The sequence below is a fragment of the Phalaenopsis equestris genome, unplaced genomic scaffold (assembly GCF_001263595.1).
Source record: "Phalaenopsis equestris unplaced genomic scaffold, ASM126359v1 Scaffold000511, whole genome shotgun sequence".
In the NCBI taxonomy this organism is placed as follows: domain Eukaryota; kingdom Viridiplantae; phylum Streptophyta; class Magnoliopsida; order Asparagales; family Orchidaceae; genus Phalaenopsis; species Phalaenopsis equestris.
Genome location: NW_018164951.1, coordinates 1,375,993 through 1,398,734, shown reverse-complemented (window position 1 = coordinate 1,398,734; position 22,742 = coordinate 1,375,993). Strand labels below are relative to the sequence as shown.

The following is a 22,742-nucleotide window of genomic DNA, read 5'->3' as shown; positions in this document are numbered from 1 at the left end:
TTGTGTTAGATTTGTTTATTAAAATTTTATATACATTAAATTGATATATATATTTAATATTTTCATGTTAAACTAGGTTAATTGAGGCAGGGAGGCTAGCAATAAGACTTTGCGTGCGAGTTAGGGAGGAGATCAATCTGAAAGCCTATTAGGTAAATGTTAAGGCTTATAGTATTATTCGAATTAATGATATAATTAGATAAATTAATGCTATTATGTTTTTTTCAATTAGGAAGTTTGAAAGAATGCTATTGAGATTGTTAAAAGATTGATGGTGTATTGAAGTGGAGAAATAAACCTTTTAGAGATCACTTAAAAATTAGATAAATTAATATTTTCCGATCAACAAGTTTTTTTTATCGTCCTAGCTGAAAGGTGGGAAACTGTAGAAAAACAACCAAGGCCTGCTATTCGGGATTGCTTTAACAAGGCGAAGATTAAAGATGTAGGAAGGATGGGGAAGTGTTGGGAGAATGATAATCACCACTCAGGGAGCAAGATATAGTTAGAATATCACTCGACCTTGGATACAACCCTAAATGGGAAAACATATATGCCGACGGTTGTACCGAACAAACACACGATAAAAACTAACCCTAATAGCTCATGAAAGCAAATTTAAAATAATAAAATAAATATTTGTGGCCCCAAGGGACTGACCAACACTCCACAACAAGGAAAAGCTTGGACCGAACTGGTTCAGGCAATTAGGCGTTCCGCTTGCTTTCAGATGCCCTGCATCAATAATTGAAACCTATGTGGTCATTTGGGATCATTTTTTTATTTTATTTTTTTGTTTATGTTTTGATTTGAAACAAAACATGTTTAACATAATTGATTAAGATATGGTTGTTTTTAAAAACACTCAAAACACCTAAAAGTTATTATAAGTGTTTCAAAAACATGTTAATTTATTTTTAGATACAATAAATAAAGCATTAGAAAATACACAAAGCAAACATACTTTTACAAACAAAATAAAAAAATAAAAAAAAGATCCCAAACAAGCCCTAATTGTTTGAAAGTATATTACTTTTTTTAGAATGCCTTGCAAATAGAATGGCGAAAAGGTCTCCGTAGAGATTAGCAAATTGTGTTTGTATTCATCTGTGCACTATGAAAACTTTATGGCAGATTAATTAATAGAGAGCACTACCAAGAAATTTAGCTCTCATTTGATAAAATCAATGTATATATTTAGGCTTTTCATGAGCATAGGCCCTCATAGCTAATTAACCCTCTCATTTAAAATAGAGAACTTTTGATTAAGGTTATAGTTTCGGATCTATATAGTCTTACTGTGATGACTTGTCTATTGTTCAACTTGCCGTGGTAATTTTGTGGAAGTCGCTGCTGCTCTATGAAGATTGTATGCAAATAAAAGGAAGGATTTAGAAGTTTAATTATGCGGGCTTCCACGATAATCTTTTAAACCTTGCAATGGGGACAAAGCATCATCTATCGGAGGAATTCTCATTCATGTTCAGCATCCAAATTTCACGTCATGAAATTCATTAGGTATCTTTATATAGGTTTAAAATTGGTTCATATTGCAAACTTACAATTTAAAAAAAAATACCAGAATAATTTTTATTGTATCCAACAAAATTTCCCAAATTTTTTAGTTTGCTTTATGTATCTTATTTATTCCTGTCCTGGGCTACTGAAAGCGGTACATCTATTTTATTCATATACTAAAAGCGGTACACCTATTCTATTCATATACCTTTCTGTAACTATTTGTACTAGCAATATTTGGTAGATTGATGACTTGTATCTCTCTGTATCAAAATGCTAACCGTAAAGGAACATAAGTGAAGTGTCATGTGCCCTTTAGCTAAGAAGTCTGTCGAGAAATTATGCATACATTCATTTTCAGGTATTTCTAAATCAAAATTATATTTCATTATCTGAGTTATTCACTAGAGTCCCTTGTTCCTATGCTCGGAGCATTCCTAATTGTTGTCTATTTGTTGTTATGGTTAATGAATTTGATATCCTATTACTATTTATTGCATAGAATGAGTATAGTTGATTTGTGGTCATGATTTACCATTTCAATGTTGCATGATTTCTACACAAATTATTTATTCCTAGGCGTGTATGTTATCACCATAGCACCCATATCCAACTATTTGATTTCGACTTTATGAATGCTCATTTTTTTATTTATTCTTTCAGAAAACATGGTATAAATCTCATCATAAGTTTTTCATGAACTATCCTATTTCTAAGATCCCTTCCTATGCTTGTATTGCATCTAATATACCCCGGTGTCTTTTTCTTGCCTCATGACTCTCATCTGTTCTTTTAATAAAGTGCATAATTTAATGAATGATTTTTTTGTCTTTGATTCATTTTTTTGTCTTTGATTCTTTTTTTTTTTTTCATAATTCTTTTCAGCTCTGATGCTACAAGAGCTAGAGCGAAGAAATTAGCGGAAGAGATAGGTTCCTGGCACCTTGATGTGAATTTAGACGCCGTTATTTCTGCTCTCCTCTCGCTGTTCCAAACACTAACTGGGAGAAGACCGCGTTACAAGGTAATGCACCACTATTGCTGTACTTCATTTTGGCTTCTGCATCTTATTTTAGCATTCATATCTGTGATTATTAGAAATATGTTTAATTATTTGATGCAATAATAGAATTACCTGTAAAACTTCTCAATTTCAGAATAAATGATTAGTGAGTTGTGAGTTTGAAATAATGTCGTTTGGTGGCTGTAATCAATCTGGTATAACCCTTTATTTACTTATTTATGGATACAACTATAAACTATTATGCACCATTGGGTGTTATCATTTGTTGGATTGCATAAGCATTACTTTTTATTTCTTGATACCTTTCAGCTTGTTTGCTATCAATTTTATTGGCTCATTCCCAGGGCTCTGTTCTTTTGTACTGGATTTTTAACCTTGGTTTTACTCAAATAGATTATTCATTTGCAATGAATGATGTAAATTGCACAATTAATACCTTTACTATATTGATATGTCCTTTGGTACTTTGTGGTTTTCGTGTGTTTTTATTTCCAATTGTTGTGCTATTTCTTATATACAAGCATCTACACATTTATATCCTCTTTTTCCAGTGTTTTTAAAGGTGATCCAGCCAATCACTTAAGCACCTGAGTGAATGACATCAATTTAGGATTCCTAGAAGGGTTGGAAGGGATTAAAGGGTGGGTCAAATATTAGTAGGAAGAGGAAAAATGGTCGTGATAAATAAAATAGATGCAACCAGTGGTTGGACAGCTAGCTGGATGTAAAACACAACAAGTAGGCAACGGATGTGACGGTACAGAAAAGTATTTAGACATTCGAGAGAGATTACCGCCTAAATCTGATCATGCTACAAACATATCACTTGAGAAAGATCAATTATACATCACTTTAACAAGAGAAATCTACAGAGAGTACTAATGCATAAAACCAAAGTAAAAAAAATAAATAAATAAAAGTCCAAGCAGTAGCTCACAACATATTTAAATATCCCAAGGCAAAAGAAACCCTAGTAAATTAGCTTAATTAGGTAAATATGTCCCCTAAATGGGTCAACCAACAATAGGGGCTGGAAATGTTGAATTGGTCCCTCCCTAGACCAATTCGGTCTCGCCTCGCCTCACCTGAAAGGACAGACGCATGATACCCTTCTTCATTCTCTCTGGGTAGGAGAGAGCTCACCTTCTTCACTAGAAGCATAGTTGTCCTTATAGTATGGTGACAGATCAATCTTGTATGCATTTTCATTAATCTTTCTGACAATTCTGGATGGGCATCGGCTGTGGCTTGAGGTTTCCAAAAGAACTTGTGGGGAGCCTCTCTTTACTCAACCTGGTATATAGTAAGTTTCCTTCCTTCAAAACTTGGGATCTTATGGACTTGCATCCTACTTTTGGCATTTGATGTTATGTTTGGTATTTTGTTTCCTCGCTTTCTCATTAAGGGTCTGACTCTAGCCTTGATATCAATGTTATGCTCAATAGCGGGGAGTATGGGCACTTGCTTCATGGGCGTGTGAGGGGTTCCTCCCATATGCAATCTTGAAGGAACTGTATTCGTTGGACTAACTGGCGGAACTGTATTCGTTGGACAAACACTTGAGTATGTTGCTAAACTGAGATTCACCACCTTGGTTTATCCATCCATTTGAGGGTGAGCTGTTGAACTCGACTGAAGCTTTGAGGGTGAGCTGTTGAATCACAAACTTCATGTCCCTATCTGAGGTAATGGCCTTAAGCACACCATTGGTTCATTTGGGTGAACTATCTATCTGAAATATAAATCTGAAATTTGTGAAGCATCCATTTTCTTATGACAATGTACAAAGTGTGTCATCTTGGAGGTGATCTATTACTTTAATGGTTGAATCCTTGCTTTGAAGGGTTCATGGGAGACTCACAATGAATTCCATACTCAAATCCGACCAAGGAAATTTTAGAATAAGTAACGGTGTATAAAGACCTGCATTTTTCCTTCGACTCTTAGCTAGATGATATGTCTTGCTCTGTTTGACATGTTTTTTCACATCCCATACCAAATTTGGCAAGTATAAACTCCCTTTTACCAAGTAATCTTTTTTCTGTCAAAATCTGCTATTTTGCTATTATTATATTTATGTAAAATAGGATTCCCGAGGAACTTAATAGGAATATGTAATCTATTTTGGTAGAACAGATAGCCATATAATATTTGGAATTGCTCATATCATCTTGACAGTGATCCCAAATCTCACGGAAGCTCTTATATGTATCTTTGAATACTTAAAATCTAATTACCTTCAACGATATGTGACTGATCAGTAAGTGACGTCACCTCAGTGCTTTAGCTACATTGTTATGGCTCATTGACTTGTGCTTGTGCATCAAATGTAATGAAGCCAAGTATTCCCCTTGGAGGCATTTCTAACTTTTAGTTTTTTCTGACCATTTAGGAATCTCAAGACTTCATGATCAGTGAAAAGAGTGAACTCATTTACCACTTAGTAGTGAATTCAGTGACTGAGAGTTTTCAAAATAATATAAAAATCTTTATTGTATGTTAATTATTTTCTGCTGGAACTATTCAACCTTTCATTAAAGAAGGTTATGATATGTTCTTTTTGGTTTAATATAACTCCAATCTCTATATTTGAGACATCACACTCTATTTCAAATACTTAGCTGAAACTTTAGAAGAGATAGAATAGTAGCTTAAGTAAGTTATATCTTCTATGTCTTAAAGCTAGCCTGTGCTTTATCTCGTGAAGAGAATTAGTCAAAGTTGATAAGTTCCGTTTAGGGTGTCATTATTGAGTTGAAATTTTTGATAAATCTCTTGTTGAAAGATTCAACCCATATACTGACGTACTCGAGTGAATGATTGTGGGTTGAGGGGGGAGGGGGAGGCGTTGAAACTATATATCCAAGAAAAGTATGTTTGTGGTGTAAGAAAATGAGAAAATGAATTTTTTTTTGGTTTCCATAGAACTGCTTTATCCAAAAGACTCCAAAAAACTGTTGCAAATGCTACAAATATTCCTCCTCTAAACTCTTGTAAATGAAGATGTCAAACTACACAACCACTAACTTCCCAATAAAACTTCAAAAACACCTAGTTTATGACTGGCATGACGAGCATTGGACAAGTGAAAAGAAATGACTGTCCAATTGTATAATCCATTTCTAATTTTGAAAGCATTATGAATTGGTGCTTGTTCAGCTAAACTGGCGTTAGCCGGTTCCAATTAATACGGAATGTTACAAATTTTGAAGTGAATAATGCTGACACTAGATTTTGGGTGTGTGAGTGCATGCACGCATATGTGCGCGTGTGTTGAGTGAGGGGTGGGGGGTACATATGTAAATTTTAGATGTGTAGATTATCAATTCATATGTAAATTTTGCTTTATTCTTTTGAATATGTTTATTAAGTGAAATAATTCTTTTTTTTTTTTTTTGTATCCCCCCCCGTTTATTAAGTGAAATAATTCTAATTTTTTTTTTTTTTTTTGGTATCACCTCACTTTATTTGTTGCTTTCTAGCACCTTATTTGTTGGCAACCATAGTTGCTGGAGGAATCTAGTTCTTTTAATATTACTGTTTACTTTGATGGAGTTATGATTAGATTTTTCTTTGCTGTCATGTCCCAAACATTTAAATTTAGCAATGGAAAACTGTGTTCATTTTAGGTTAGGATTGTTATGTATAATTTTCATATTAATCATCCTTACCTATTACAAATCTCCTTTTCTTTATTTGGTGCAACACCAACCCAAGTTTTTCATAATGCAATAATAAATAGGAAGATTTATGTACATGCCATTCAATTCTTATATGTTTACATATCTAACACCTAAACTTCAATTTTTACATACACGCCACTTTGCCTATGCATGGAAAGGTATATTTCACTTTTTAAAAGTTAAAATGGTGGTATTTTTATTTGATATGAAAGATATGAGTGGTATACATGTAAAAAGTAAAGTATATGTGTTAGATATGTAAATACATAAGACTTAGATGGCATTTATGTAAATGTCCCTCATAAATATGTTGCAATTACTCTACGCTATATGTTGTAATAACAACTTTGAAACGTATTATTGAAATTAGGTTGATGGTGGATCAAATGCTGAAAATTTAGCGTTGCAGAATATTCAAGCTCGAATTAGGATGGTGCTAGCATTTATGATGGCCTCTCTAATGCCATGGGTTAATAATAAATCTGGATTCTATCTCGTATTGGGCAGCTCGAATGTGGATGAAGCATTACGTGGTTATCTAACAAAGGTAATCATTATTTTTTGTGACTTTCTGGTCGGGTTCTTAATATTCAAAATGTTTAAAAGTGAGTTTATGTTGACATCTATGAAATGCTCAAAAAATCTGTATTTCAATTACTCAGTTTTTCCTTTTTATGAGATGGCTTGGAAAGACATGGAACTTTAGATTGCTGAAGGATGAATTTATGTTTGAAATTGAAATATTTTATTTGTGTTATTTTTCTACATCACTTACCTGTTTCTTTTCGATTGTCTGTTCAATGTGTTTATTGCCTTTTCTTTTCAATTTAAAATTTTGTATTAAATACTATTTAAGTAACATGATGACTAAATATAAAATAAAGATTCACATACATACAACTCAATTCTTTTCTATTTACTTATGCAACACCTAAACTTTAATTGTTACAGACATTCCACCTTAACTATGCATGAAAAGTTGCATTTCACCTTTTAAAAGTCAACATGGTGGTATTTTTTATGTGATATGAAAATTTTGGCTGATTTAAATGTAAAACGGTGTTAGATATGTAAATACATAGGAATTTGGATAATTATGCTCAATGTGCAGTAACGGAAATTATTTCAGATATTTACTATTTAGTAGTTGATGTGCCATTAACAAAATTATATGTATGTTTAAGTATGACTGCAGTTCGGCTGATATAAATCCAATTGGAAGTATAAGCAAGAAGGACCTTAGATCTTTCTTGAGGTGGGCAACTGTTCAACTCAATTATCCTTCTTTGGCAGAAATTGAAGCAGCACCACCTACTGCTGAATTAGAACCAATACGCTCCAATTATAGTCAGGTATGACTACCTAAAACACGCTCATCCATCTTTTGATTTGTTTAAGTGTTATATTTAATTGCAATTTAATTTTTGTTTAACTTTCTTCAAATACATGGGAGTACTTCCTTTTGTTGTACATTTCTCATTTTGTTTATTTGGTGTACTATAATGAATTATAATATGATCATGTATTTTTAGTAGATTGAATATAATTACTGTTGTAATAAAGCTTTTTTTTTTTTCATGAGCAATTCATGTTTGGCTTGCTAATAAGAAGCTGGTGTTCATCTCGCTCATTATGGAGATGTCTAAATATTTGTCTTTTTACTAATTTAAAGTTGTTTGAGGATTGTAAGGTTTGGAATGATCTAAGAGTTCAGGAATGTGATACCATTCTTTTTAATATATTATTAGTAGTTCTATCTGAAGCTGGAATGTTTTTTTGTATTAATTTAGTGCTATGAGCTTGATTAACCAGTTTTTTAACATTTGGAAATAAGGTATTTATTGCCTCAAAGTGAATATGACATAAAAGGACATATCCTAGTAGTCAAAATTTCTGTTGCTTTCAAACATATTTTCATTTGCTAAAGATAAGCTTAAAGTTGGGAACATATTAGAAGATAAAGAAATTTATATACATACCTACCACACAATTCTTATGTTTTACACACTAACACCCAAAGTTTGATATTTATATCTATAACATTTTGGTGTCATAAACTTATGCATGAAAAGATGTATTTCACCTTTAAAAAGGTATTAATGGTGATATTTTTGATGAGATATTAAAGATTTGAGTGGTATGTAAATATGAATGTTTAGGTGTTAGACGTGTAAATACATAATAGTTCTGTGGTATGCATGCAATTGGTCCTAAAATATACCAACCTATTACATAAGCTAGTATCCATTACTCCATTTGAGATTATGCCTAATTAAGTCTTCTTTCATTTTTATGATTTGCCAAGAAGCATTTATTTCTCATAAGATGTTTAGAAACTATGTTAATTATTCTGATATGTATAAATACTTTTATTGTTTCATGTATATTCAGAAGTCTTATTCTATAATAAGCGTGATTATTTTACATCACCATCAATTTTGATGAGATTGTTTTGACAATCTTGATTGATGATCTACCTATAGGATCAAAGGTACCAATATTGTGGTATGTCATCTTATTGCTATGTGGGATAGATCATTTTATAAGGGATCACATATTTTTTTTATGGGGCATTTGCATACATAGCACACAATTCTTATGCATTTACATATCTCATGCTTAAACTTTCATATCCACACACATAATACTCAAATCTTTAATATCACAATAAAAATAGCACTTTTATCACTTTTTAAAGGTGAAATAGACCTTTTCATGAATATGTTTAAAACACCAAAGTGCTGTGCATGTAAATATGAAAATTTAGATGTGAGATATGTAAATACATAAGAATTGTGTGCTAGCTATGTAAATTTCCCTTTTTATGTTAGAACTCTTGTGAGTTATTATTAGAGGTGGAAGAAGTCATAGAGGAGCAGAATTTCTAATTATTCAGCAATAACAAGCAAGCCTTTATTTCATCAAGTGTGGTTGGTAAATTTCTAATTATGATTTATTTCGATAGATACAAGTCATTTATGGTTTAAATGGCTTTTGTTGATACCTGCAGTTGGATGAAGTGGACATGGGCATGACATATGAGGAATTGTCGGTTTATGGAAGGCTGCGAAAAATATTTCGCTGTGGTCCTGTGTCGATGTTTCAGGTTATTTTCCTATCTCTATTTCGTCTTTCAAAAACTGTTTTTATGTTTCTATCTTAGTTTAACTTGTTTCTCATTTCGTCACTACTGGGCAATGCTGTTAGTAGCCATCATTAAACTTGGGGGCATTTAAATACATACCACCCAAACTTTACTTTTTACATTTATAACACCCAAAGCTTTCACATCACATGAAAAATATCACCATTTTAACTTTTTAGAAGTTTAGGTGTTAGATATGTAAATTCATGAGTATTTAGTGGTATGTATGTAAATTTTCCTTAAACTGATCACTGAAAGGCGCAAATTTTCTAAACGGAATGAGATTTTTTGGGTAGGAATAGATTATCCCGTTATCTTTTATCTATTGTTTCTATCTGCAATAGCCTTTAAACAAATATAATCTTTGAAAGGGTGATTTGCTTACCTAGCACTAAAAATATCAAAATTTTTATATTATCAGAAGTGGCCAAAAAAGTGGAAAGATCGAATCTTCATGTCTTATTGATTCAAACTATTTTCCTCATCCCTTTTTCTGTGTAATCTTGCAGAATCTCTGCCATAAATGGTATGGAAAGTTTACTCCATCAGAAGTGGCCGAAAAAGTGAAATATTTCTTCAAATATTACTCCATCAATCGGCACAAGATGACTGTTTTGACACCTTCCTACCATGCTGAAGTATCACAAATTTCACTCCCACATTCCTCTTTTTTTAACTAACCTTCCTGTGTTCAAAATTTGAAGAATTCTCAATACTTGCAGAGCTACTCTCCTGAAGACAACAGATTCGATCTCCGTCAGTTCCTTTATAATTCAAGATGGCCTTATCAGTTTCGAAAGATCGACGAGCTCGTGCGACGGATTAATGGTGGTGAATCAGCAGTGCCATCTGTTGTTCGAAGAGACGAAGCTGAAACTGCTTCACTGCAGGGAGGTGGACTGGGTGTTATAGCTGCCGGCTCCAGCAACCCTTCAGTAGGTCTGTGAGAGATGGATGGGTTATTATTCTTTTTGCCTGATTTGATCAACTTATCAGGTATGTCCAATAAATGACAAATTTTACAAATTGTAAATAATTTTTATTTAATCTAATGAATGTAGTTTATTATATTTAACATCTTAATTGAGTAAAATAGTTATTTTGGATATTTAGAATAAAGCAGTAACAGAGAAAGGGAAATTCAAATTGTTGTGGGGTTGATTTTCTTTTTTTTTTTTTTTTTTTTTTTTTGAACTTTGGAAGCAATGAAATGACGGTGATATTCTTAACATGTGTGATCTAGAACTACATATGTGGATATATATATATATATATATTTTTTGTTGGATCTGGATTTGTCTATGGTTCACATGAGAGAATATTGGCCTGTAAAAGAGAAACAAAAAATTAAGTTTTACTGAGATGAGAATGCTCAGGTGGACGAATGACTTTACACTCAGGACAAAATGGGGAACAATTATATCAGTGAAAGGGTTGGAGTAGCTCTAGTGACGGGCAATATTAGAGTGAGTTGCCTTAGATGATTTGGTCACATTAAACATTTACAATATGATAATTCTATTAGGAGAGCAGTTATATTAAATTTGACTTGTGTTAAAAATTGTATAGGTAGACCTAAAAAGACTATAAAAAATGATATTAATTTATTAGAATTAAATTAAATTATGACACTATTAGGACAATGGAGAAAGAAAAATCATTTAATTAACCTCAATTAGTGGGATAAAGATTTACTCTAGATTCGTCCATAGCGTTCGACTACTAGGTTGAGTATGGTCTAAATGTTAGACGAATTTCCTTTCATTCTAACTAAATTTGATTACAATAGGTGAGTTCCTTGAATGATACATGAGACGAGTTTTTTGAGTGTTATTGACAAACTAACTATCTAACTTTTTGGGGCAGCTCATTTGGTGCGGTGGTGTTTTGAAAACACATCTGGCCTGTTTGGGTAAATTGTATTTTGGCAGCTTATGTGCTTTCAAAACGTAGAAAATAACTTTTTCACACCGCACCTATCTAGGTGTGGTGGGAGCTTATTAGCAATGGTCTGACTTTTCCAAAAAAATAAAAATATAAAAATTTGTAAAAAATAAAAATTTGTAATAGGCACCGCACCTAACTTATCAGCAGATTATTTTTAATCAGCTTATCAGCAGATTATTCAATAAGCTACCTCAAACAGACCCTATGTTTGTCAAAGTAATATTAACTTATTATATTTTCTTATTGGTTTTTTAATCATATATGTATATTATAATACATTCATTGATTTATTTATATGGAGTTAATAATAAAAGATTAAACAATAACATAGAGTTAGAAAAAACAACAGGAGTTAGCCATAAGAACAGGGGAAGAATGAGATAAATGAGTTTTTCAGTATATATTGATTAAGAAATTACAAAAAACAAATGAAGTTGAACTTGTGCGATGATAGCGAAATTATAAGCCGGTTGATTTTATCAGAGAACTGTTCCCATTGCCCCCTGAACTCCAAACAATGCGTAGCAGAGTAAAATTTGACCTAAAGTCTTTGGCTACATTCCTAAAAATAAATTAAATCAAAATAATAATAATAATAATAATAATAATAATAATAATAAAGAAATATAAATAAAAAATGAAATAAAAAGCTAAGACCAATTTCACGTTATTTAAGGTATGTGGCCAACAAAGTTTAGAACTCTTTTTTATAGTAATTTAATTTATTAATAATAAGAAAATTAGAATTAGTTTATGGAAAATAAGCTCAATCATAACAACTTTAAACATGATATTTTATTTAATGTTTAATGTATTGTACCATTTATATATATATTATTTTTGAATAAGGTATTATGTATCTTGATTTTCTAAGATTGGTGACTATCATTAAGATTTATTCACATTTGATGGTGACTGCATAACTCACACTTTTTAAGATGAGGACAACATAACTTAATTCACAATTAATATTTTAAGGTTTTGGCGGTCGTCTTGCAAGCTCCATTCATATTCAAATCCTTTCTGCCTGTTTCTATATGATAGGAAACCAGGTTATAGCTAGGATGGGCAGTTGTCTTGCTATCAGAAATTTGAGATTTCTCTATATAAATAATAAATTTTTGTATTTTTTTTTTTTCTTATGCAGTTTAGGCCCCCAATATATATTTTTGCCTTGGACTTAAAAAAATAGACATTTAGCGATTTTGCCTGCTCTAAAAGATAATGTTGGTTCTGCCTCTAAGGATAGGCAGATGAAAAATAATTCGGAGTTAATGGTTCTAAGTACCCTAATATCACAAAAAATAAAAAAAGGAAGAGGACTATATGCATCAAAGAAAACTCTATTAATTATTGAATAAAGTTTTAGTTAGTCAGTTAAAAATAGGAGTAGATTGACACTTTGTAACACCTTAATAAAATGATAATAGCAAATGCCAATGTTTGACTATATTATGTAAAAAATAAATTTAAATGGGCTATTTGTTTATTATTAAGATTGTATGTAGTAGCAAGAAAACCTATAGATTGTATAAATAAATGTCAAGATAGTGAAGCAATTGTCTACACAATACAATTAGAAGGATTTATTGAATTTAAGAAATAAATTAGCCTTATATATAAATTAAATAAAAAAATTTATATGTTGGATTCATATACCAGATTAAATTCATATTTTAATGTCAATCACTCCTACTATTTCAAAGAAACATATAAATATTTTATTATTTCATAATGATAAGTTATTGATATGTTGATTATGAGTGCCAATATTCGAAGGGTTAATTATCTGAAGAGATGATTATCAAAGAAGATTTGCTTGAATGATCAATAAAAAGTTAAGAAGATTCTTGAAATGAAAATAAATCATAACATGATCATCAACATACTAAGTCTTTCATAATAATATTATTATATTAAGAAATTATTAAGTAAGTTTAATATGATAAAGGCAAAGACGTTAAATACATTAATGAATAGTTACTTCAGATTATCTAATAAATTTTATACAAAAAATTATAAAAAGAGCTCATGACGAAAGTCTGCGCATGAACCATTAAATCTTATAGATATGCAATGATCCACATAAAACTAGATATTACACAATTAGTGTGGGCAATTAGTAAATACATATCCAATCTACGAAAGAACATCAGGATGTTCTAAAGTTGTTTGGTGCTATTAAAAAAGCACAATCATTTAAAATAATTAAAAGAAGAAGAAATCATTAGTTGTAAGCATCCTATAATCACGAAAAATAAAGAGGGAAGAGGATGAGGCATTTGAGGTGATGAAGATGATTTTGCAACAGACAAGAGAGGAGAGTTGTGGCATCAATATCTTTATCTCTATATATATCATGCATCCTCACAATAGGTGATTTTATTATTTTTAAATCATTATCTTAAATAAAGTGATATGTCTTTCTTTATTTATATGAAACATAATCTCTCTAAATATTTTCTTAAGTACGGTGTAATTTTTGTTCTATATATAATCATGGTGTGGAGATGAATCTTAACAAATAGCATGAACAGATGTCTTCCTTTTAGGTCTCTGGTGATATTTTCTTTCTCTTATTTTATTTGCTCCAGTTTGCTCTTCCTTTATTTGGGTGTTAGAGATATATTCGGACGGTATAAATGTCAAAAACATAGTTTAGGTGTTAGATATATAAATACATATGAATTGGGAGGTATATATGTAAATGTCCATAATAATAATAATAAACTTGAAAAATTCACTTCAAATTTGAAATTATAAAAAAAAGTGCTTTTCTACAAATTAAATAGAAAGCTTGGAAACACGCTTTAATTAATGAAACCCACTTCAAATATATTGCCTGAATATATCCCAATAATTTATTTCAAAAAGTTTGATATGTCACCATCCCTTGGGAAATTAATTACACCTCACCCCAAGTTATTACTCACTCATAAGAACGGGGACCTCAATGTTTCCCATGAAGGGTTGAACCCATCTCCTCACATTCACACATGAATCCATTCTTCATACATACATACATACATGCATACATACATACATACATACATGCATGCATGCATGCATACATACATATAAAATAATTAAAAAAAAACTATTTGTGGTTAAAATATAATAAAAACACTAAATTGAATTATTATTCCTATTATTATTATTGTATTTATCAAAGAGAACCTGTGAAAATGAAGCATGAGGCATGCATGTACTGGAATCCCATATCAAACAAGTTAGCCTTCAACAGAAGAAATCAATATTAACTTGTGAAAATAATCATGTGAAAAAACGTTTTAATTGACCCATAATTCCTTAGTATAGGAATATTGCAATTCCCAATACAAGAGGTCTCCCCAAAGTCTTTACAAGTATAAGATGGCAATATTTGATAAATCACGTGTTTGTAATTATTTAAAAGTTTAGCTGTTTTTTTGTCATAATTTCTTTTAGCTTTTAGTGCCATAGTAGCATTAATTTTAAAAATGTGATTGTTGATAAATAAAATTACTTTAAAATGCTTATACGACATGCTTTAAGCAAAAAATATAACACACACACACATATATATATTAAAGGAATGGTAAGGGCTATTATACAAGTCTCCAACTACTCCTAATGTGTCTAACAATAATTTAAGTACCACCCTTCTTATGGCTCATGTCGCTAGAGGGAGATTCAAACCATATATCATTTTTATTTGCATGATTGTAATCTTATTTGCGATAAATCATATAGTTTGAAAATTAAAATAAGATAATTTAGAAATGATATTCTTTATTATAACCCTTCAATTATTGAACATTAAGCAATGTATAATATATCAATACTAATTTATTCATATATATATATATATATATATATAATATATATATATATATATAAAGTTGCCTTAATTAAGAGGACAGTACCTTTGTGAGATTGTCAGCCAAACTAAAGCCAAAATTGCAAATATAGGAAAAGAATCTTTAGCAATTAATGATTCTTTTAGTCTTTACTAACCATTAGACTTTACGAACATTAAATAAAATACCTTCTTATAATTTTATAATTTTACCTTATAATTTCACTTTAAATGTCATAATTATCCTAATCAGAAATTGACTTAATTATGGGGGCTTTTGGACATATTCTGCTAAAAAAACCAACATTACTATTGTAATTTTGACTCAAAAACAAGAAATTCTACTAAAAATTAAACAAACTTTTGACCATCATCAAACTCCATTATAAATAACAAATCTCAAATTATATATATGTATATATATATATATATAATTGAGAAATTTGCATACAAAGCACAAATTCTTATGTATTTATATATTTCACCCCTAAACGTTCATATTTTAAATAGGACTGTAAATGAGCCGAGCTTGAGAGAGCTCAGGCTTGGCTCGTGTTCGGCTCGTGTTCGAAATCGGCTCATGAACAGTGTGTTCGTGTTCGACTCGATTTAAATATTCGTGTTCGGCTCGAAATTGACTCGTTAAACTAAAATTGAGAAAAATAGATGTAAAGTATGAGATTCGAACCTGGATCAAATATATACAAACAAAGACACTAACCACATTGCCACATTATGTGTTATGATTTAAACTTAGACATAAATATACATAATATATTATTATATAAATAATATATATAATATATTGTTATATAAAAAGTTATATAAAATTTTTTTTCGAGTCATTCGAGCCGAACACGAGCGAACAAACTGTTGTTCGTGTTCGGCTCGTTAGACTTAAGGAACGAGCCGAACACGAGCTGCTTAACGAGCTGAACATGAGCTGTTCACGAACAACGAGCCAAATTGACAGCCCTAATTTTAAACCTATGTATGAAAAAGATGTATTACACTTTTAATAGCTTATAATAGTACTATTTTTAATGTGATATTATAGATTTGAGTGGTGTATGTAAATATAAAAGTCTAAGGGCAAGACATGTAAATACACAAGAATTGTGTGCTATGCATGTAAATGACCCTACATAATTTAGCAAGAAATCAAATAAATATGATTTAAGAGTGAAGTTCTCACGTGCACTAACATTATGAAGATGAAGTAATTTTTTATTTATATTTTGTAATTTATAATTTACAGTATAAACCTTTGGGATAAAAGTCAAGAAATATAATTTAATCAAAGGCTCCGTTACACTTTGATTAGATAGATTTGCAAATTGTACTAAGATTCTGTTATCAAGTTAAAAGCGTGTTGGCCCACACGGCTATTTGACACGCAATGACCTGTAATGACATGCAGGTGGGAAAAATAATACTAATAATAATAATAAATTATGGAAGTGGGTTACAGATATCCATGATTCCCCTTCTGGACTGCAAAAGAAGAAAGCTAGTTTGCAATAGGAAAGGGAGAAAGGCTGCCACAGCCAATATTCATGTTGATAAATACCTTAATAATTGATGTCTATGTCATGTTCATGAGGAAATGTTGGGGGTTAGATTGACACATAATTCATATGATTGAAAATAAATAAATCTAAGATTCACACACACAACACACACACACACACGAAAATAAATAAATCTAAGATTCACACACACACACACACATATAGATATAGATATATATATATATATATATATATTTGCTTGATTACTACTTAGTGTTGTTTTAAGTAAGTAGTTGGAAAATTCATTTGATCTGGCATGAATATCGATGTACTGTTCGAATTAGAAACTTCTTTGGTTAAATTTAAGACCATCTATAAATTTTGTTTTCAAGAGATTTGTTGTGAAAGTGAGGATTTTAATGGATTAAAAGTGTTTTGATTGGGTACAAATAAAATCAAAAGACGTGCGATTGAAAATTCATGCCATTAATTGAAGGAACAAATAGTCTTTATTGCTCAAATAAATACCAATAATTTTATTTGTCGATCAGCTACACTCTCTGCCATGCGCGTTGTAGAGTCCTCCACCCCATGATGGCCTTCTTGCCTCTGTTCGTGCAACTGGCGGAGCTCTTCATTCATTATAGTGGCCTATTTGGCTAGAGCATCCTAATATGGCTGTGGGGAGCTCAGGAAACTTGGCACTGGACCACGGGAGATCTTGACCCTGAAGGCTATGCTCTTCGCACCAAGGCCATAAACTCTCCCCTTCATCTTTCTTGCCACTTGAGTCCAAAGCTCGAACTCAAAATGTGTAGTGGTATACTGACTACCACTGCTGCTAGCAGAAAGGCCAAGTGCCTCTCTCGGAGCCGCTCAAACTCTGCAAAATTTAAACCAATGTTTAATTGACACTTTAAATAACAAGAGTCAAAATACAGTTTTAAATTTCTTTTTTTTTCTTAATTACAACAATCCATCTGGAATGCCCAAGACCCACTGTTGTGTCTCAAGGGGCCTATGAATTCGGGTATGCAACTCCACAACGGAGGTCTCACGACTCAAGTCCTTGGCCTGTGTAGCGCATATGATTGGTTAGAGCCATATATTTAGATCAAAGATTGACTTTTTAAATCTTTAAGAGAATCTTATCAGTCTCATGTAGTGCTCTGTATGGGGGACTGATCCTCCAATATGGAGTGCAACTCTCCTGGCACCCTCCATCGCCAGATTCGTCTGGTTCGCCTTCCTCTTCCTCTCATAAGCAAGAAAGGCCAAAGCTGCGGTCAACTGACCTGCTTACCCTTCCGATGAGTTATGGTGAATATATCACTAAGTCGATACCTACCCTAAATCTCGATGATTCGGTGGATATGGTGGTGGTGCTCTGGGAGCTAGTGAAGGGCCTCTGCAACGTAAAAAATAATTCATGTGTTAGCACTGGGACTTCTCATTAGGGCATGCAATATGATGCAATTATATACCACAATTCTAAACATGGAGTCCTTATTAGGAAGTTACATCTACAGAGATTAATCGTCAGTACTCTCCAGAAAATATGGATTTTCTTTTCATTCAAGAGCCTATGTTTATTAGGTGGTGGACGCAACTCATTTTATTATTATGACCCATATGAGATAGGACCTACCTTTACTGAGTTACCTTGAATGAGAGCAAATGTTGTTCAATAAGAAATGAGGGATATGACTTGACAAAGTCACTAGATGGTTTGTACTCCCAAGAAGTGAAGAAATAGAATGTGAAGAGTTTGCAACTTCCTTATTACAGAAGGTATGCTAATGTTGATTCTTTAGGATTGTCAAAAAATAACCATCATGTCATCTTGGGTGAAAAATCTGTGTATGTTGTGACGTTCATTAATGTGCTGTTATTTTGTCATGAGAAGGAACTAATCTTAATAATGACAAAATTAATTTCAGTGACGATAAAAACGGTTTGTCTCGTTAACTCCCTATACGACATACAGTAGTTGTGCAATTCCTTTCTAAGAGTTGTAATTCAAAGGCTTCATTCTCATGTTTCTTCATTTCTTCCTTAGAGTGCACCTTATTTCGATCTTGATCCAATGGGAAAGATTTCCCAGGAATATGTGGATATTTTTGGGGAAAGATTTAAGGGAAAATGATCAGTGTTGAAACATAATTCATAATATTGAAAATAAATAAATAATGTAAACAACTCCAAGATTTGTATATATGTTCACTCGATTACTACTTAGAGTCGTTGTTCGATAAGTCATCAAAAAATTTGTTTGATCAAGCATGGATATCAATCTAATGTTTGAATTAGAAATTTATGAGATTAAGTTTAGTACCATCTAAGTTTTGGTTTCAAAACATTTATCATCAATATGAGGATTTCGATGGCCAGAAGTGTTTTGATTGAGTACAAATAAAATCAAAAGTAGTATTTGAAGTGCAATTGAACATTTCTGATATTAATTGAAGGATCAAACAATCTTTAAATCCCAAGTATTTATAATTAAAATGAGTGTAACAACGGGTCGAACCTAACAAAATCAAGATTACTTTTGAGATTATTACGACACTTTAATGCTTAAAAAATTATCTATAATTAAAAAAAAAATAATAATCAACATTGTTTGCATATTTTTTTCTAAAGTTACTAAAACATTGTTGTGAAAATATATAAATACTCTTTCATTCTATACATAAAATGGATCATGACCTAGATTTGGAGAGAACTTGGATACATAAAAAAACTCTAAAGGCCTTATGCAACATGCTCCTCTTTATAATGGATGAGAAGCTTGATTAAAATCATATTATATGTAATGCCTATCACTGTCATGTTTAAATGAAGATTATACTTATATAAACATCATATTCATGTACATAAAATTATTTTATTTATAAGATATAAACATCTTCTCTATTATCATCATGAGGAGAATTATCTTGATTAGCTCACTTTCTACATCATCCTCAATGCCTATAGGGGAGTTCTCTTTCTTTAATGATGTATCTAATCTTATCAATGCCTTAAGAAATCACAAAGAAAGTATCATTCATGGCATATCATGTGTTTCACATCCATCAAATGATAGCATTCTAGGTATACCTTTAAACTTTTTACAGCCTCAAAACTTCTTCTTAGCTTTAATCCTTTTGTTGATGGTTTGTAAATGCCCTAAATTATATGGGAAATTAATAGTTACACAAACAAAATGAAATTGTTTTAAACCCTAAACCCTAAACATCAAAGTTTTAAATAATTGTTGGCTACTCTTTTTAAATATTTTGCTTTTCATAATTTTTAGCTTAAAACAGTACAGCTGATAGAATCCCAACATATTTAAAAATGTTAATTTATGCAAATTTTACATAAATAAATGTAATTAAATGATAGGATTGGGCCAAATAACCACCATTTTTTTCAAAGCTTACTTCCAATTTTCAAAATAATTATTTCTAATAACGTTTTCACACGACACCTGTCTAGGTACGGTGGCAGCTTTCTGGCTGCGGTTTGGTTTTTCCAAAAAAAAAATAAAAATTTGTAATAGCCACTGCACCTAGCTTATCAACAGACTATTTTTAATCAGCTTATCAGCTGCCCCAAACAGACCCTTAGTTTACTAAGGAAGATTTACATACATACCACTCAATTCCTATGTATTTACAAATCTAAAATCTAAAATTTACTTTTTTACGTTTATTTACACCGCATTACCTATGATTGAAAAGGTGTGCTCACTTCCTAAAAGTTAAAATAATTGTATTTTTAATGGGATATCAAAGATTTAGTTGGTATAAAAGTAAATAAATAAAAAAATAAAATTGGTGTTAGATATGTAAATACGTAGGAATTATGTGTTATGTATGTAAATGCCCCTTTAATTAATTAATATGCCAGCAAGAGGAAATGCCAAATCAAACGGTATTTTATTTTATTTTATTTTATTTTTTAATACCAAACCAAATAATAATTAGGATAATATTAAAAATACGATAATTAATAGTTATTTAAAATCCCAAGTTGTCTTCATGACATACCCCAAAATTCTTATTTATTTTCATATCTATCCAATGCTTCAATTTTTATATTTATATGCAAAACTCTCAAATAATTAATATTACATACATTAAAAATATCACTATTAATATTTTAAAAAAAATTGAAGCACAACTTCTTATGCATAAATTTATGATATCAAATTGTTAAAAATATAAATATTAAATTTTAGGGGTTATATATATAAATATATAAGAATTGTGTGGCATGCATGTAAATTTTCCAAAATGAAAATGGTTTAGATGGACATAATCATATAGCAATGATTTAAGTCTACGTTTTAGGTTGTTAGTTGCTGTTGAAAAAGCTATAGAGTTGGGCCATGACACCATATCAAATTTAGTTTAATCTATTTTCTTAATTTTAAATTTAAGTTTTTAAGAGAGATTTAATTACTAATATTTGTATGCTAATTTGTTTTAAAATGTATCATGTGAGATTAAAATGCATGATTATATTATATTATTTATTATTTTAATTATTATATTTATTGAGAAGCCGTTGTAATGAAGGTATCAAAGGTAAGCCCAAAATATTCATTTTTAAATATATAATTGTTTTAATATTTAAGATTATAAATGAAGGGCCCTCATTAAATTCTTACACCAAAATATTTTTTAACTCTCAATTATTTTATATGAGACTAAATTTATTAGTCTACCATATCGCAAAAAATAAAGAATTGCAAATAATTATTTATTTTAAGAAATTAATATATTTAAAAAATATGTACTAAGAATATTTAATCAATTGAGTGTTAGGTCTGACTCATATACCAGGATTTGGAGTCTCTTGGAAAGAAGAGGTGTGTCTTGGAGATAAGTGGGTTGGGGAGCGAGAGCGTGTTGGTAATTTTATCTGTGAGCTTTATTTATATATATGATGTGTAACCCTATGGGTATGTACCAGATTCATCTGAAATAGTAAAATTTGCCGCTCTGCTTCCGAGGACGTAGAAATTGATGTGAAATTATGTTACAGGTGACTTTCGGAAAGTATATATGGTAGATGGAGAAGCTCTGAACGTGGTAGGAATGGGAGATATTGACATTGCACTTCCAAATAAGAACAAATGGACTTTGTAAAAGGTCAGGCACATCTCTGAACTGAAAAAGAACCTCATTTCTGTTGAGCAGCAGTTCAGATAAAGGGTTGCGGCAGTTCGGCGAGTTCTGCGGCAGCGTCTCGAGTTCACGCGATAAAGGAGAGTTCCTGCGGCATTTCGAGGAAGTTTAGCAGCATTTCGATTTCACAGATGAGAGGAGTTTGATGGTGTTCAACCAGTGGAGTTCGCAAGTTCATCGCAGGTGGAGTTGCGATAGGTGGAGTTCGGCAGGGTGCAGGCAACGCCAGCAGACGCTATTATTCACGAACAATGGTTTCAAGGTTTGAGGAGGTATTTCGCGAAGATTTTCGCTCGCGGGAAAGTAGTTTAGTCGAGGTGTTGACGCGAATAGGAAAAGTGCTTCGTGTGAAAATTTTGATTCACGAATTACAATAGAATTGCAGGAAAGTTGTTGCATATTACAGAAAAATTTTAAGTTTCTTTGAATTTATTTGAGGTGTGTTTTTGTTTCGACACAAGGCAGGAAAAGTTGTTGTAAGATTAATTTCAAATAATAATGTCTAGTGCAAAATTCGAGATAGTGAAGTTCGATGGAACCGGGAACTTTGGATTGTGGTAAACAACAGTGAAAGATTTGTTGGCTTAACAAAGAATTTTGAAGGCTTTGCGAGCTACGAAACCTGATAATATAGAAGATGAAGATTTGGAAGAATTGCGGCAGGTACCATACGTTTTTGTCTGACATATGAGATTATATATAATGTTATGAATATGAAATCTCCAGGAGAAGTATGGAAGAAATTGGAATATTAGTTTATGTTAAAATCTTTAACAAATAAATTGTATCTGAAGCAAAGATTATATGGGCTAAAGATGCAGGCAGACTCTGATCTGTCATAGTATTTGAATGTCTTCAATCAAATAATCACATATCTGACACGTTTTGGTGTGAGT

At 31.3% G+C, this 22,742-nt stretch overlaps 1 protein-coding gene across 3 annotated transcripts in view; it reads left to right on the top strand.

Moving 5' to 3' along the window:
- Positions 1–10,504, top strand: part of LOC110028346 (glutamine-dependent NAD(+) synthetase) — a 73,406-nt gene extending 62,902 nt beyond the window's left edge. For all 3 annotated transcript variants that reach the window (XM_020730162.1, XM_020730161.1, XM_020730163.1), the window contains exons 9-14: positions 2,404–2,542; positions 6,596–6,772; positions 7,410–7,577; positions 9,236–9,331; positions 9,880–10,008; positions 10,093–10,504. In XM_020730162.1, the coding sequence (XP_020585821.1) occupies positions 2,404–2,542; positions 6,596–6,772; positions 7,410–7,577; positions 9,236–9,331; positions 9,880–10,008; positions 10,093–10,317 (934 nt within the window). In that variant the 3' untranslated portion in view covers positions 10,318–10,504. The remainder of the gene's footprint in view (positions 1–2,403; positions 2,543–6,595; positions 6,773–7,409; positions 7,578–9,235; positions 9,332–9,879; positions 10,009–10,092) is intronic.
- The last annotated feature ends 12,238 nt before the right edge of the window (positions 10,505–22,742 follow it).